At 37.2% G+C, this 17,745-nt stretch overlaps 1 protein-coding gene across 1 annotated transcript in view; it reads right to left on the minus strand.

Moving 5' to 3' along the window:
* Positions 1-17,745, minus strand: part of LOC126209879 (thyroid adenoma-associated protein homolog) — a 239,739-nt gene that overhangs the window by 34,484 nt on the left and 187,510 nt on the right. Inside the window, exon 23 of the mRNA XM_049939003.1 lies at positions 7,749-7,930. Within this exon, the coding sequence (XP_049794960.1) occupies positions 7,749-7,930 (182 nt within the window). The remainder of the gene's footprint in view (positions 1-7,748; positions 7,931-17,745) is intronic.

Raw genomic sequence — 17,745 nt, forward strand, 5'->3', positions numbered from 1 at the left:
AGCCAGAACAGTAATTTGAAGGAGATTAAATCAAGTGCCATGTCAGCTTATTACTTTGTTGCTAATAAAATCATTCAACATATTTTTTGATCACACCTCATAGGTAGGTAGTGTTGCCCATGTGAAGCCAGGGTCAGCTGCTAGTACATATTGTTGCTTTGACACATTCCACAGCATAATGTTTATCGCAAATGTAATGTATGGTAAAATTAAGTGAGTAAGTGATCACGTAAGTAACCAGTGCAGATGCTCACAGCCCTTGAGTATGTACTCGGGTTCCCATATTGAGGGGTTGAATTCCTATGATTTCCTTGTCTTTTTGTTAGTGTGTACCTTGAATCATCCTTCCTATCTCACTGATGACATCTATGGAACACACTGTTAATAAATGAATGGAAATATACAGTCAACAACAGGCAAGATCTACCATGTTCATATTTATGCTGTACATAAATTTAACAGTTTTGTTTATTTCGCCAAACCAGAATACAAGAGATTTTGAGGTCATAGTAAAATAAGATGTTTATTGTATATCCTCCACCAGCTGTTAATGGATTCACTGACAAGGGAAGGGTGCGGGAGGGGTCTTGCTGATTTGGTTTTAACTGTGTTAGTAGAAGCCCACCTTAACTTCCTAGAATATCTCACCTGAGTGTTCTGTATGACATTATACAGATTTTTGAGTTTTTTTAGCAACAATGGTCAAGTCAGGTGCATGGCGCAATGGCCAAGTACACTGATGCAATGCACCAACTCGGGCTCAATTCTCACTGCTACTGTGTTTTTTTTTTTTGTTTTTTGTTTTTTTTTTAAATTTTATTTACTCCTTGCAATGTTAAACTATTAATTATAAAATTTTAAATATATTTAAACAGTTCAATTAATATACATAAAATTAACACATCAGTATAGTCATGATTAATTAATGCATTTGAACAGTTAAAATACATAATTGGGTGAAGTTTTCAATGAAAGTAAAACTTCCAAAATTCTAGCCATTAATTATCCGCTTTTATTTATTATTAGAAGTTACATCACATTTTTATAATTATCAATGAAACATTTAAAATATAAATATTGTTCACACAATGCACATTTTATGAAAGCAAGAACATTTTACCGAAATACACTTCATTGGAAAGCACATCTCACTCGAATTTTTAAATGAATGACTTTCGTCGGACAGTTTTGATGCAAGCCAAGCACACAAAATCACTGAGGTGAAAACAAACTGATTCTGCACCACCAAATGTGTTTTAACTGCGTCTTCTCTTGGCAATAATTCTCATTGTTGTTGTTGCAGCAATTCAGTAGCACTTTGTAGCCTTTTAATTATATTATTGACTTGGTGGTAGAGAAATACATCACAGGGCTGGGAAGAGGAGTACATTTGGGCAGAATGATCTCCATAGTACACCCATAGTACACATTACCTCACTTTCAGCGTTGATTAATGTGCCATCGTGCATCATATGCTTGGCCGCCCCACAAATCCACCATCACAAGGAATTTTTTTGCAGCAATGTATGGTTTTAAAATCATTTCCAACAAATCTGAATACAGCTCTTTTGTTAGCTTTCCTGACTTGCAGCAAATAATGACAGCACTCTTAAATTATTTTTCTAATTTCTTGAAAGTACCAGAATTTGGGGATCAAATTTATTGCCAACTATTGCATACATAAAAATACAGAGGTTAACAATTTCCCTGAAGCAGTGAAATTACTATGCTATGTAAGAGTTGGTGGTTTTGGAAAGATTGAGTTTTTTCACCAAACTGATTTTAGCATCCTTGTACTCCAGTGTCTTGTTATACATTGATTCATGAGGCTGAAGTGTGACATCATATGTCTTGTCTGTATACAAAACTTCCATCGTTTCTTCCAAAGAGGCAAAATCATTTTTGCCAATGAATTTGACAAACTTTTGCTGTCTTACTAAATGTTTACATTTCAAGATTTTTACCCACGTACCACTAGCAAGAAATTGAAATTTATCTGACAAATCTGGAAATGCGCTGCTGTTACCTATTCTTATAATGTTCTCATTGTCACCTATTCCTAACAGCCTTATGTACCCTGAAACATTGCCCATGTTTTGGTGTTGATGAATGCAATTTTGTCATTTCTAGTGCCGGCTTGTTCTGTTCCTTTCCCTTAAATCTGAAGACTTTTTTTCCTATTTTGTGATTGGGAATCATGATTTTAATGATAGAATTTCCGTTTTGCAATAGCATCAGCAAAATTGATGACTTTCTTTTATCTGCCAAGGACACCAAAGTACAAGAGAACTATTTGTTAGGATTGTAATTAATAGTCGTTCATGTATGTACTTGAAGAAGGGATCTGTTACAAATAAAATAGGACTGCATATAGTAAAAGTGTATGATCAAAGAGAGAGGTTGGTACATCCTTAATGTCCCTCACAAAGAGAGAGGGTCAGAGAGAGAGAATGAGAAAATCCACACACCTCTTCATAAAGATTTTCATCATCATATTCAGTGTATAACATCAAATCATCATCATTTACTATGATATTATCTTTCATAATTTCAATAAACTGATCTGCAGATCCTGGAGCCATACTTATTGCTACAGGACATATGGATGCAGGAAGATTGTCAGTGATCACATTTTATAGGGTTCAGCAGGTAAAAACGGAACCCTTATAGAATCAGTTTGTTACCCATCTGTTACAATGCCTTTTTCTCAGGTACGGGCCAGACAAATCAAGTTTAAATTTATGACACAATCAAGGTCTGTGGGCCTTTAGGGATGTGAAAAATCTGAAGTCAATGCAAGTAAAAGGTACAGCTATTTATGTCACATATTTTGATACTTACAAAGTCACCCATCAAAACCTATAGGGCACTTCCCGTTGCACTGTATAATGAATCCAGACCTATTGGAACTTTTGCTCAGTTAACCAACTATACTATATTGATTTACTCTCATACTTCAATGTCACACTATGTAAATTAGCTGGCAAGTAATTAACAGCAAATGCTGTTAAAAGAAATTTATGTTAGTCTTATTATTTTTACTATTCAATTTCAAATGCAGACAAAACATACATTTCTATTTACACTTTTATTTACTTTACTATCGATTTGTAATTGATACTGCAACACAATGGGAAGTTTCCAGTTTTTATATGTGCAACATGTGTAACCTCTGTTATTGGATATTATTACCAAAAATCTTCACATCATTACATACTTTCAAAAGGCATCCTATGAGCTTAATCTTATATATAATGTACAAAAATGAGAGTTGTTATCTTAATATTATTTTGACTTATCTAATGTTCTGAAACAAACTGCTTGTCTTATATTATGTTTTATGTGATGCCAATTGAGGCAGTATTGTCCCGTCAAGCCCAGATTGTTTTCAGATTTGTATATACTGTTCCTAAGTTGCTCTGAGTTAATACCCCGAGAAGCTCTTTGGAAATAACACAAACAACAGTTCTTATGTGTCAATGTAATATTTTGGATTTTGTGAAAGCAAGTATGAATTAATGCAGAAGGATAAATAAACAATGATTTTTAACAGAAAAACTATTGACTCAAAGCTCGGTCATTTAAGGACCAGAAGCTCATACATGATATTGCACAATGTTATTTCGCTGTTGGGCATAGTCTTTTGAAAGTCAAGTGAGCTTTCTGTATTTATATTTGATGCACTATCTCTTCGACTTACAAATACATTGCTGCACCATAATTTTCATTTTATGTCGTGTCCACGAGGCTTAAATCTGAAAAAGCTAAATCAAGGTTGGTGCATCACGGAAACTGTGAAATTTGGCAAGAAGCAAGCAATACAACTAATGGAAAAATATGAAAACCCTTAATTAGTAATTATATCACATGAAAAAGAATATTCTGTCTGTCTCTCTGTCTGTTCAGCTGTTAAGACACCTTTTTCTTCAGGAATGGGTGCACGTATCAAGTTGAAATTTGTGTCACTGAAGTCTACAATGCTTTGGCAGAGTATAACATTTAAGGTTGTAAGTCAATGCAATTGAAAGATATCGCTATTTATGTCACATATTCTGATAACTTGCAAACTCACTCATAAAAACCTATAGGTTACTTTCCAATGACCTATAGTCATGATATTTGGCAAGAAGCAAGGTTTTGCAGTACAAGTAAATGGAAAAAACCCAAGATTTACTAAACTGTAATTATATCACATACACTGAGGTGACAAAAGTCATGGGGTAGTGATATGCAGGTATACAGATGGTGGCAGTATCACGTACACAAGGCATTAAACGGTAGTGCATTGGTGAAGCTGTCATTTGTACTCAAATGAATCATGTGAATATGTTTTCAACATGACTATGGCCACACAACAGGAATTAAGAGACTTTGAACACGGAATGGTATTTAGAGCTACACATATGTGACATTCCATTTTGGAAATTGTTACGGAATTCTGTATTCCGAGATTCACAGTGTCAAGAGTATGCCGAGAATACCAAGTTTCAGGCATTGTCTCTCACCACGGATAATTCAGTGGCCAACAGCCTTCACTTAATGGCTGAGAGTGGCAGCATTTGCATAGAGTTGTCAGTGCTAACAGACAAGCAACACTGCGTGAAATAACAACAGAAATCAATGTGGGATGTATGATGTATGTATCCGTTAGTACAGTGTGGCAAAAATTGATGTTAATGGGCTATGGCACCAGACAACTGATGTGAGTGTCTCTGCTAACAGCACATTGCCTCCAGTGCCTCTCCTGGGCTTGTAACCCTTTTGGTTCAACCTTAGATGACTTGAAAACCGTGACCTGGTCTGACGAGTCCCAGTTTCAGTTGGTAAGAGCTGACACTAGGGTTCGGGTGTGGCACACACCCCACAAAGCCACGGACCCAAGCTGTCAACAACGCACTGCGCAGGCGGGTGGTGGCTCCATTATGGTGTGGGCTGTGTTTACATGGAAAGGACGGGAAATCATTTCAAAAATCTTCATCAAACGTTGTAGTTCTGATATTTTCACCACTGGTAGAAAATTCCTGTTGGGTTTCCATGTTCCAATAAAATTATAAGGTTTTATAGAAAATCACAGCAGACAGGTGATGAGACGCTGTTCACAACTGTAAAGATCGATGGAAAAATGTTGGATAACAGGCACGGTAAAAGCTGCCTACAGGGGTTTGAAACAGCTGCCAGAGCCACGTGCTCTGAAAGCATGACAGAGAACATAAAAAGGATACAGTGCAGGTGTGACAACAGAACATAGCTACTGAAGGACAATAGAAATCACAAGCCGTCAGACGTGTTATTTGAAACAATTTCTGTTTAAAAATGTTAATTAATTAATCATAACTAAATCAAATGCATTAATTTTACACCTATAAATTGAGCTGTTTAAATATATTTAAATTTTATAAATAATAGTTTAACACTGCGAGGAATTTAAAAAAATGGCAGCAATGAGAATTGAAACTAAGCCTACAAACCAACAGTTCATCTGGCTGACCACTGTGCCACACCTCTGATTTATCCACTGTAGCTAAAAAAAAAATCCCCTCACGTTATACTTGAAGGTCCTTATCTTTTTCTCTGACCCACTCAGGTGAGATATTGCAAGAACTTGAAGGGGGCATTCACCTATTTCTACTCACACAGTTTCAGCCCACACAGAGTCCCGTGCCACACCCTCCGTTTGTGAATTTCCCAATTTCTAAAATTTCTAAAGTCATACTTCACGTCATTTCACACCGAAGAATGCTCTTTTAAAAACCTCCCCCCCCTCCCTCCTAATCATCCTTCAGTTCCACCCAAGTGATTTACATATCTACTCCCTCAGTGTCCTCTGTTCTTTTATTATATCTTTCCAGACATGTAACACGAGTAGTATCATTACCAGTCAAACTGTTTGAAAAGGAAGAAAAAAGATGGGCAGTAAAGTATTGAAAAACTGAATTACAGACTCAGACCAAATGGCTTACAGCTAAATACATTTGAATACATTATGTAGTAACTCATCAAAGGTTGTGTACTGCACTTGAAACATGGCAGAAAAAGTGGAACAGAAGGCATAATAGTATAAAGTCTGCAACTGTTAAACACATAATTAAAAATATTCAAAATATTAAATCAATTGTAAGATACACTCCACTCAAAGTAAGGACTAACAAAACCACTGGTGCAGATAAGCTAGACATTCACTAGTTTGCACTTTCAGATGGTGAATCTTATATTCAGTTTACTGGGGTGAATACAACAGTGTGCTGATAAGTAATGCCTCTGAATTTCTTATTCTGTTTTCAATATCAGTTGAGATATCACATGTCACGCATATTACTCGGTCGACCTTCCAGCTTCACTGATGGAAGTTGCAACCATCTGCCACCAGAGGGCTCCAAATTCTAGCACATAACATGACTGTGTGTAATGTAACTATGTCAGTTTTTGAGAAACAGCTTGTTATAATTGAGTTTCTAACCACAGAAAACTTCATCCACACATGGACTATCCTCTCCTTCAGCATGTTAATGCCAGACCACACACGAATGCTGTGACATCTGCAACAATCCGATGCCTTGGGTTCACTGCCATCGATCATCCTCCTTACCATCCCGACTTGGGCCTATCCAATAATTTAAAAAAGCTAAGATTTCAACCTGATAGTGATGAAGCAGTAAAAGGAGAGATGCGGTTGTGGTTCTGTCAAGAAAGTTAAACATTCTACAGTGATGGTACAACAAACTGGTCTCTTGTTGGGAGAGCTATGTTTGCTGCTAGGTGACTATTTTGACAAACAAATATGTAGTCGGAAATAGAATGTTAATATTTCTTTTTCAATTAGAAAAAAGGAGGCATTGCTTTTCAGTCTGCCCTCATATTTTTAATCTCATATCTGCAATTTAATAGTTCTTCAGTTAACTGTTGCCTTCCGTTTCATTGACCAGAGAGAAGTGTCCACTGTCAGTGCCTCTCCAGCCATGTTCAGCTGTATTTCCACCCAAGTGCTGTATGCATCCACTGACAAGTTTATACCTAACTCTCCATGCTAGTCTATCCTGGGCAAGTCTCTTCATCTCTGGTGACTATTACAACCACCCATTTGAATCTGCTTACTGCATTTGAATCTTGGTCTCCATCTAAAATTTTTATCCCCTACCCTTCCCTCGATTACCACATTCACGATTCCTCGATGACTCAAAATGTTTCATCAACCTACTTCTGCCAAGTTGTGCCAGAACACTCTTTTATTCCTCTTTTGATTCAGTGCCTCATCATTAGTTACCTGACCTATGTATTTAATCTTCAGAGTTCTTCTCGAGCACCGTATTTCAAAAGCTTCTGTTCTCTTATTGTCTGAACTGTTCATTGTCCACATTTCACTTCTGTGTAAAACTGCACACAGACAAAAACTTTCAGCAAAGTCTAACTACTACTTAAATTTATGTTTAACGTTGACATATTTCTCTCATTCGGGAAGACTTGTCTCTTACAAATCTAATTTTTTCAGCACTGCTCGATTAGTCTGTCAACACACTGTTTAACTTTTGTTTACGTTCATCTCAAAGACACTGTTCATTTCGTTCAACTGATTTTCAAACAATTTATACGGCACAAAATGTTAATAAACATCACCGTCTGGGCAACTAACATCCTTTTCCTCTGTCCTCACCACAGCAGATGTTATTAACAGCAATGTACATGAGGTGGCACGTGGTCCGATGTCTACGTTCTCGAGATAACATCTGTGCCATTACTGTACTGACACGTACCTCGTGGGCTGACAGCTTCACAGGGACAATTTCAAACTCCAGTTCTTCCTCATTTTCCACTCCGTAAAGGTAGTCTTCGAATACATTCCGTAGCAGGAAATTCAGAGTGACTTCGATCACATCGTACGAGGGGTGGTTGAGCAGCCGGAGAAGAGTCATCTGGATGTCACTGCTGTCCAGCACTGCAGAGGGGGAGAAGGAAAAATATTTTACAAACATTCTCAGCGTACTATACACTCCACGGTGTGCTAAGTCGGTGTCATTCTGGGCGACGCCCTATCGGAACTTGCTGGCTCAGACTATCACACGGTGGAGTGTCACATCCTGTAGTTTAACTTCTGGGGTCATACAGAATTCCCCTACTATGCTAAAGAAAAACCGATTCTGGACTATTACATTTATTTATTTTTGAATAAATGATAGTAATATGTTTTTAATCATGACCGGTTCCAATCGTAGGAGGTCATGATTAAAATTGTGTTACTGTGATTTGTACTGAGATGGAATTTTCAGTCACATTGCTGTCTTCGCCACTCGAGCTACACGAGGTAAATACTTATGTATAAAAGAGATTTAATAAATCTTAGGTAATTACAATTTGGAAATGAATGTGAAAAGGTTGTTTTCATTCAGTTTCATATCTGAAGGAAATTTTATGCAGTTATTTGCCACAGAAGAAAATTCTTCTTTAACTTTTAAACACAATAAATACCAAAGATCATACACAATACAGAATGTAATCTCACAGTCAGTCAATATTTCTATAGGCTCGTTAATTTTGTAAGCCTGCAAGAGCATATGATAATTTTGCACTCTAAAATCTAACATCGCCACCTAAATGCGTATCCACTTTATTAGAGCAATACAAGTGTTTGTCGTACACTGTTCCTTTAGTCAAACTGTCGGTCACCGTGTCACGCACTTTAATGAACACAAACTTGATTCTTGTCCTAATAATGTTTTTCCCTGAGAAAGTGGAGACAGATAACTATATGTTTAGTTCTCAGATGATTGCAGTCTGCACATGCCAGCTTTATTGTACTTAGATTGTTGCAGAGTATGACCAGTGCATTATTTCCTCATCAACTGAGTTCAGTCTGTAGCTGCTGGAGCCACAGAGCATCCTCAGCAGACGACTTTGTTGCTACTTAATCTGCTACTATTTGCTATTCACACAAATTCCACACAATATTGTCTCTCTGGAACAGAAAAAAAGGATCCAGTAAAGGATCTCCTATCTGTAGGATCATTGGCCTGGTCTGTATCACAATATACAATTATTTCCATGAAGTCTTCTTTAGTGAAATATAGTTGCAGATCCTTGGTACCCTGAAGATAACTGAGAGCCCATCTCACACTCAGCCAGTGTCGGTTCTGTGGAAGATTGCAGCATTGACTTAAACTTGTTTACAGCGTATAAAATACCTGGACTTGTCACTTGTGCAGCATCCTATCACTTGCCTGTAGGGTATGTTGTCTCTTCTTTCAGTACAATTTTATCAAATTTTGCATTTACTTAAATGGGAGTTCAAACAGATTGACAGTCTAACGTTCCAAAGACACCCAATACTTCAATAACATGATTCTTTCAATCTAGCTTAATTATGTCCGTATCACGGTTTTGCATTATGTTCACACAAACATTGCTTCGCTTCACCAGTATCTTTCATACAAAATTTTATTTCATTTCTAGTATGTTTCACTGAAGGTTAGCAAAAATTAGTATAGTCCACCCACACAGTGAGGAATAACATTACACTAGTCTGCATTTTAAAACTTTTTGTCAGATGACCTGCTGAAAGTAGGTGTTCTTGATTCAATTTTTTATGCTGATTCTAGAAATAAATGTCATTTTTGTCAATCATGTCAGGTTTTTACACAAAATAAGAAATAATATTTTGACGATTTTTCACTTCTGAGCCCACAAATATATTCTAACACCTTTTCACACAAGGTGAGTTTTTAATCAAAACACAGTTAAAAAATGAAATACATTTAAAAAATACTCCTCAGAAATCATATAATTTGTTTCATGACTGCCTTGTTGACAAGAATTTTTAAAATTTCTCTTCTTTGACTTTCTTGTAGATCCTTCTACATGGTGACTGTCCCTCTTCGACATCCAACAGTAGTCAGCCATCATAGTCGTTGTCCAGTGCCACTGGTACCTTCCCTCCATCTCCTTAACATCACGGTGAAAATGTTCACACTGCTCTTCAATATAATGTCCCAAATTTTCCGGAAAGTACTCGATATGTGAGTGTAGAAAGCGGACTTTCACACTCATTTCACGACGCATATTTTTGAAATTTAACAACTTTTTTCAACAGTGGCCTTGTAATTAGGATCTTTGTTATTCCATAGAAAGTTCTCAGTGACTGATTGGAAGGTGACCTTTTTCTGTTTTTTTCATTGTCTTCTCAGAATCTCCATCCTTCATCAATTTCCTTGAAAACTAAAAAAAAACTCCAGCTTTCAATTTGTCGTGTGGTGAAGGGAAATTTCTTGGGTGCTTGATGCAGTGTCCATCCTGTGGTAGAGCTTTTACAGATTACTTCCTCAAGCCCAGTTTTATATGTAGAGGTGGAAGAAAGACTTTTTTTAGTTTTTGTTTTACAAGTGGTTCGTGCAGGATATTTTTAGCTACGGGTACAAAATTTCTCCGCTCTGACCAAACTCCCACACTCCAATAGCTTTGCCTTAACTGACTGTCCCATTCGCATAGAAAGCAAGGCATTTTTTGTAAACCCAGCTTATTGTCCCAATAGTAATCTGATAACTTTGAAGTCACCACAGATAAGCCAAGGGTGTTTCTCATACTGGATACTTGTTAAGAGTATCTTCACGTTCTCTTATACGTCACTTTCAATTGAACTGAATCAATCGAACTGAATGCGCCACAAGAATGGGCCCATACACATTTCCATTATGTAGTAACATGCCTTTCAGGCTCTTCATTGGCAAGTCTAGAAAAGTCTCCACTTTGTAGGCTCACATTCAATACCACACAAGTGTATTGAGTCATTTATGTTACTGCAGTAAACCAAGGACTCATTCTGTGAGAATAAATGAACTAATTCTCTCTCTTTATGTCTATACTGTAAGTAATGCGTTCCTGGTTCCAGAAGATTCTTACTTTTTAACCAGAGCCAAGTGGTTCCGCAGATACGTATGAGAGCATTAAGTTCACCTTGAGAGAAAAGTTATGAATAAAGTTGCATTCTGGCTGGTGGACATCACTATTGTCTTCGGTAATTGCATCAACTTCATTTTCTTCTTCATCTTCTGCCACGTTCTCTACGACTGTTGGAGGAAGAGGTGCACTCAGATCTTCTCCATGTGCAACCTGCTCTAATCAATGCTTGGATACACAATTCGTCTGTTATTTTTCAAACTGCACCCCTAAACATTAACTACGCAGAAGTAACAGTCATTAAGGTGATTTTTTAGGCTCTCTCCACACCACTGGAATCACAAATGGCATGCACGTTTTCTTTCCCTCCGTCCAAAATCTTAACCTTTCCGCACAATAACAGCAAACTCTCTCCGATACCCAGCCCTTGTCCTGTTGCCAGGAGAGTACAGAGTAGTCATTCAATTCTCAAAACCATTTTAGTTCACGAACATTTTGAAACCTGTTTCAGGACTCCTTGCCACTGTCTGAGTGAATGGTTTTTAATTTCTTTTCCAGTTCATTTTCTATTAGGTTTCTGTCTGATAGCTTCCATTGGACCACACATGTCAGTGTGAGTAAACTGTAATGGTCGTGAAGCTCTCGAAGAGGCATCATCGAATAACAATCCAGTTCATTTCGCTTCGATACGTATTATCCATGTGACAGGTTCTTTACCATTAGCTGGAGATAAATTTACACCCTTGGCATGATGTGGTAATTTATTTACATCTCCAAAATTCAAATGTCCCATTTGGTGGCACCACAGGGTAACAGAATCTAAACTCATTTTAGATTAGCATTCATTTCTCTGTGTGTGTTTGGTAAATACAAATAATTTATCAATGTCGCTCAACACACAAACATTCTCTCCCTGTTTTATACACCTAGGAGCCAAAACATTATGACCACCAAGCAGGTAGCTTGTTTATCCATCTCTGGAACAAAATACATCACTTTCTGCATATCAGGCATCCGTAGGTTTTTGGAGGTATGTGGCACTAAACGTCTATGGGCCGCTGATTTTCGTATCCAGTGATCGTGCATAATAGCGACCCAGATGGGTTCCATAGGATTTACATCAGATGAATTTGATCACTGAGACATGAATGTGAGTTCACTATAATGCTCCTCAGAAACCTCTGTAACACAGTTCTAGTTCAGAGACACGGACGATTGTACTGCTGAAAGGTGACATCGCCGTTGGGGAAGCATTGAGTGCATTTAGTGCCTAGTGATAGTTTCACTGCCCTCCTACCTCTTTCTGCAGATGCTAATGACAGTAGCACTTGAACATTTGACCAGCTTTGCCGTTTTCGAGGTCCTCATTCACAGGCTCGGTGTAGTAACAATCTGCCCTTTGCCAAAGTCGCTTATCTCAATAGATTTCCCCATTTGCAGACTATATCTTCACTGGAGTGATTCCCTGCCTGTCTCTGCTCTGCTTTTACTTTTGTTACTGTGTCATTTCACCACAATGCCACCATGCGGCATCAAATGTTGTGGTACACAATGGTCATAATGTTTTGGCTTATCAGTGTACATTCATCACTATTCAGTATAAAATTGACATTCCCATACTTTCTACAGGAAGTGGAGTCCTGCTGGTAACAGTATTGGTACATATCGGTGGGCTCCATACCTCATACATCCAGTCACAGCGACGTCTTGTGTGCATTGAGGCATGTAAGTCCACATAACATATTTGAATGTGAAGCAGCTGTAAAAGCTACAATGGAAGTTTCATATTCTTCAGATTCAACTGATGTCCTTTTCTGCATTATGTGGTGCTGTGGAGCATGTGATCATATTCGTTGCAATTGAAGCACCGTGGTCCCTTATTGCCTTTCGCTGTGTTTTGCTTCTGCCTTTGTTTTCCTTGAACATGCCTTTTTCCTTTGAATAATAATACGCATTCTGGGCCTGTTACTTCTTGCAAAAGGTTTAACTGAAATGATTTTTAATCCTGAGCTTTCTATTTTCATTATCATTGGTTTATTTAAGATAAAGCAGCATTGATATCGAGAAATTCATTAATTTATGATCAGTTGACATGATTCCGTTCACATAATCTTCAATACTTTTAGATGATTCCAATGAAGTGATAGTAAGGACCCTCAGAAGTGCCACCCCTCTGTTTAAACCACTGTCATCGAAAACTTGCTTCAGTTTCTCTCAAACATCCTTAGCTGTAGACGAATCTTGTCTGTTCTTGTAATTGATTGGACGAATAATAAAACCAGCTTCAATCTTGTCCTGAATTCTTTCTTTTGATTAGTGTTGGTACCGCACACAGTCCAAGAGTCAATCACGACTAAATATGCTTGTACTGAGGACTTCCAACTAGCATAATTAGCATGCCCATTAAGTTTCTGAAAGTGGAATTGATTTAGACTGCAACTTGACATCTATATGAAAAAATATGAAGAGTAACAGACCACGTACATGACAGTTGAAATTATGTTGTTTGTGCAAACTCAAAAGACACGTTGGAGACTTTTAACTGGGATTTTGATCATTATTACAATGGTAAATGCAAAACACTTCACAAGTATTCTACCATGAAGGAAATTTTATACAGTTATTTGCAGCAAAAGAAAATCTCTCGTATCTTTTAAACACAACAACGAAAAAGTGTAACTTACTGACACCAAGGATGATACGTCATAAAGAATGTAATCTCGCAGTCAGTGAATATTTATATATGCTTTGAGGAAACTGTACAATAATTTTCCATTCTAATATGTAATTATGCTGAACAAGTGAGGGATCAGAGGAAAAGGGATTAGCACACTTTGTTGGGAGTGGAGCACTGCTGTGCCAGTCAGAGCGTCAAATTTAACTGATGGCCAGTGGCCACGAGGAGATACTGTTATTTTGTTCCCATCCCCTTCGTTCACTATTTGATCGTCACATAGTGCAAAAAATTTACTTTGTCAGGTTAACCTGTTTTCTTCAAGCGGTGTAAAACACAAACAGTGAAATAATGAAATATTTATAAAGTCACAAAAGGAAATAAGATATGTTGGCATATTATGGAAACATCTGACAAATATTCAAATATTAGAAATTTTATTAGAATTAAACAAGGATTAATAGACCTATGCTGAATCTACCAATGACCATAAAAAATTTAAACAATTTCTGAAGTTGAACACTATCTCAGTCACTGATAACACTAAAGCAATTCTGTGAACAACAAATGATTTAAAGCTAGTAAAAATAATTATAATTTGCCACTGACAGAATATTGTTCTTTTTAATATATAAATAATACACTTTGGTGATCTTGTAAAGCTTAACAAATAAACCAAAAAAAATGCTGTAGCAGATGGAAAGTTAAATGCGAGTATAGCAGTCTGAATGATATCAGAAACTGAAAATACGTAAACTTCTTAATCAACTTTTCTATGTTTATTTCAAAACTATTTAGTTTTCTTCTATCACATACAGTTTTTCTTTTTTTCTCTCTCTTTTTTTTTTCCATAATTGAATACGGTTTACTTTCTTTTTAGTTACAGGAAATTTGTAAGAACAGCAAGCTACACGAAAATGTCTCCTTCTTACGAGTGTTGTAGCCAGGCAAAACAAAAACAATAAAGTGTACACATCTGGCGAGATCAAAGATATTTTACTTCTGTGACTAAAGATATCTTGCTTCAACACTTGTAGGGAAAAAAATAAAAATTGCTCCCACCACTATATATCAAACTGGGCTTCATGAAGCACCTACAGTTTGTGGCAGGAAGTACTTGTATACCCCTATCACTTCCCCTCTATCCTCGTTCAGTTGCAAAAGGTTTGTGGGAAGAAACACTGTAGAGTGGAAATGGAAAATTTTCCAAGTGCTATTTTTCAAAAACTGTGTTGTCGGTGTTGTTGTGTCCTTGGTATTCTGATTCATGTCCCTGGACTTGGTCCAGGTGCCAAACCACGGGGAAAGCGTTTCAAACATGCATTTGTAGATGGCAAATTGTCATTGTGCCAGGCTGCGCTTCCCTCTGGAGTTCCACAATTTAAAAGATGAGGGAAGCGTATTTTGTTGATTATAGATCTACTAGTTAAAAACACGATGCAGTATTTCTGTACTTTTATTACTGCCTCAGTATTACTGGCACTTGAAACGAAAACTTGCTCCTGCTAATGTGTCAAATACTGACATGTCTGACATGTACAAACTACAAGCAGATTTTTGCAAAGAAGGAATCAGCAAACAGTCACTGTTAATAATGCTATCTATTTACACAAATAGCACTGTTAACCACCCTTGAACTGACAGGTTCATCTTCTGATGGGTATTTGTGTTTATATTACATTTACTGTGGTTTGCACTAGCTGCTGACTGTTTTCTTGCAACAATTGATGTAAGCAACAAAAATGTAATATAAACTTAAACGGCCACCTGAAGATGAACCTATTGGTTTGTAACAGGGATGGGATTATTTGCATAAATAAATAGTATTATTACCAGTGGCTGGTTGCTTTTATCTTATTTGCAAGAATCAACTAGTAAAAACTTTCTTTTTGGTGCCCAGAACCAGTCAGACATCTTGTATGGAACTTAGAAAGTTCTTAATAAACGATTTATTTTCTAATTTGTCTATTTATTGTGGTATCAGAATAATTTCTCAATTTTTTGGAGACAAATCAGTGATGTACAAAAAGAAAATGCCAAATTTGGCACTAAGAATGTTTTCCATTTCCTCTCCTCAACTGTTGGTAAGCCTCCAGATGGGATCAAATCTCTCCAATTTAACCTTGACACTGTTTTTGCAAGACATATGTATCAGGAAGCAAAATATTTGCCAACTCCTCTAGGAAAGTAGCCTCTCAGAATTTTAGCAGTAAAACACACTGCAATGCAGAACTCCTCTCTTGCAGTCCGACCACCCGAGTTGCTCTAACATCTCTGTGGCGATTTTCTGCTTACTGAATAAACCTGTAATGAAATGCAATGATCTTCTCGGGACCTTCTCTATTTTCTCTATCGATCACATCTGGTACGGATTCTTGACTAGCAAACAATATTCAAGTATTAGTCAAATGACGGTTTGTAAGCTACCTCCTTTGTGAATGGAGTACACTTTCCGAGTGTTCTTTCAGTGAATCTCAGTCTGGCAGCTGCCTTACCTCCAATTACTTTTTGTCATTGTTCCACTTTAAACTGCTTTGTATGCATACTCCTACACATTTAGTGGATTTGCCAGCTTCCAATGATTGTTCTGCAATCGTGTAGTCATACAACAATGGGTCTTCCTGCTTATTTATGGGCAAAACATAGCACTTTTTAATATCGATCCCTGCAATGAGAGTCAAATCTCCGCACATCTTTCTGAATTTTGCTTCAATTTCCTAGCATTGCAGCTCCTCTGTATACGACAGCATCATCCGCCAAAAGCCTCGCTGGACATAGTATGTTGTCCATTAGGTCATTTACACGTGCTGTGAAAAGTAATGGTCCTACAGAACTTTCTTGAGTTATGCTCAAAGTTATTTTTATGTCAGAATATTTGTCTCCATTGAGAATGACATGCTGTGTTCTGTTTGCTAGAAAATCTTCAGTTCAGTCACATAGTCCAATATTCCATACACTCAGGATTGTATCGAACATCTTTGGAAGTGAGGAACACAGCATCAACCTGGATGCTAGTATCTACTTCTTTCTGAGTCTCGTGGACAGACGTCACATGATCATTATTTATGCCAACTTTGTTGATTCCAAAAGAGATTTTTGGACTCCAAGAATGTAATAATTTGGAAATATGTTTCAAAGTTCTACACCTGCCTCATGTCAGAGAATAGGCCCGTATTTCTGTTTGTCGACCTTTCAAAAACGAGAATGACCTGCATCCTTTTTAAACCACCGACATCACCCCAATCAGAGGTAGCGAGGTGAAGCTTGTCAACTGTGCCCAACACAGCACCCAGATGTTTACAGGATGTAGCTAACTCCTCCACCAGTACACAACAGGTCCAGTACCTATCCACCTTTATGATGTTTGCCTATCCCAGAAGGAATATAACATTAACTCGAGTAGTTGCTGGATGCAATATAAGTGCTACTGTTTTGCTACTTCTGGTTTTTACTACATTCCCAACTCAGATTACTAAATAAAAATTCACTAAAATTTATGCAAAAACTTACAGTAAGTTAGTATCATTAGCCAACATAGTAAAACACACAGCTATTAGTCACTTCTTTGCAGAAGCATTTGAGAACAAAAACCGAACTAAGTCATTTGTTTCAATAGAAACTGCTACTGCTGCTGGCATATCTGTTCAATTCTGCTGCTGTGAATACAATGAGTGTTTGTAAGGGCTCTTCTGCAAAATGGTTCATGCTTCCACAACATTTCTGTAATATCCCCCTTTGTCAGTCAAGAGAACATGAAAGCTGGAATTTTTCTTGGACCTAAATACACAAACTGATGACGAATCACATATTTGAGACTAAAATGCTTCCAAATTACAAACACTGGCGAGAAAAAGTTGGAAAATTTCATTAAGTTGGGTTGTCACATCAATTCCCACTCCTCCAAAGATTGACTATTTCTACATAAGAGTAAATAGAAGGCCGAATGCTTTCATCAGGACATTAGAGAGATAGAGAAGAGGTACCAGGGAAAATGGAATCAAAGTGCGATTGCTGACTACCGCTAAATACTGAAGACAGCCAGTAAAAATAAAGGTTCTGCAAGGAAATGAAAAATGACAAACTCTGAATATTAAATGTAACACAAAACACATAATGATGGCAAGACAACAGGTTGTAGTATTTTTAGCACATGCTGCAAAAAAATAAAACAATAATTTTAAAAATACAGA

The sequence above is a fragment of the Schistocerca nitens genome, chromosome 10, assembly GCF_023898315.1.
Source record: "Schistocerca nitens isolate TAMUIC-IGC-003100 chromosome 10, iqSchNite1.1, whole genome shotgun sequence".
NCBI classification, from domain to species: Eukaryota; Metazoa; Arthropoda; class Insecta; order Orthoptera; family Acrididae; genus Schistocerca; species Schistocerca nitens.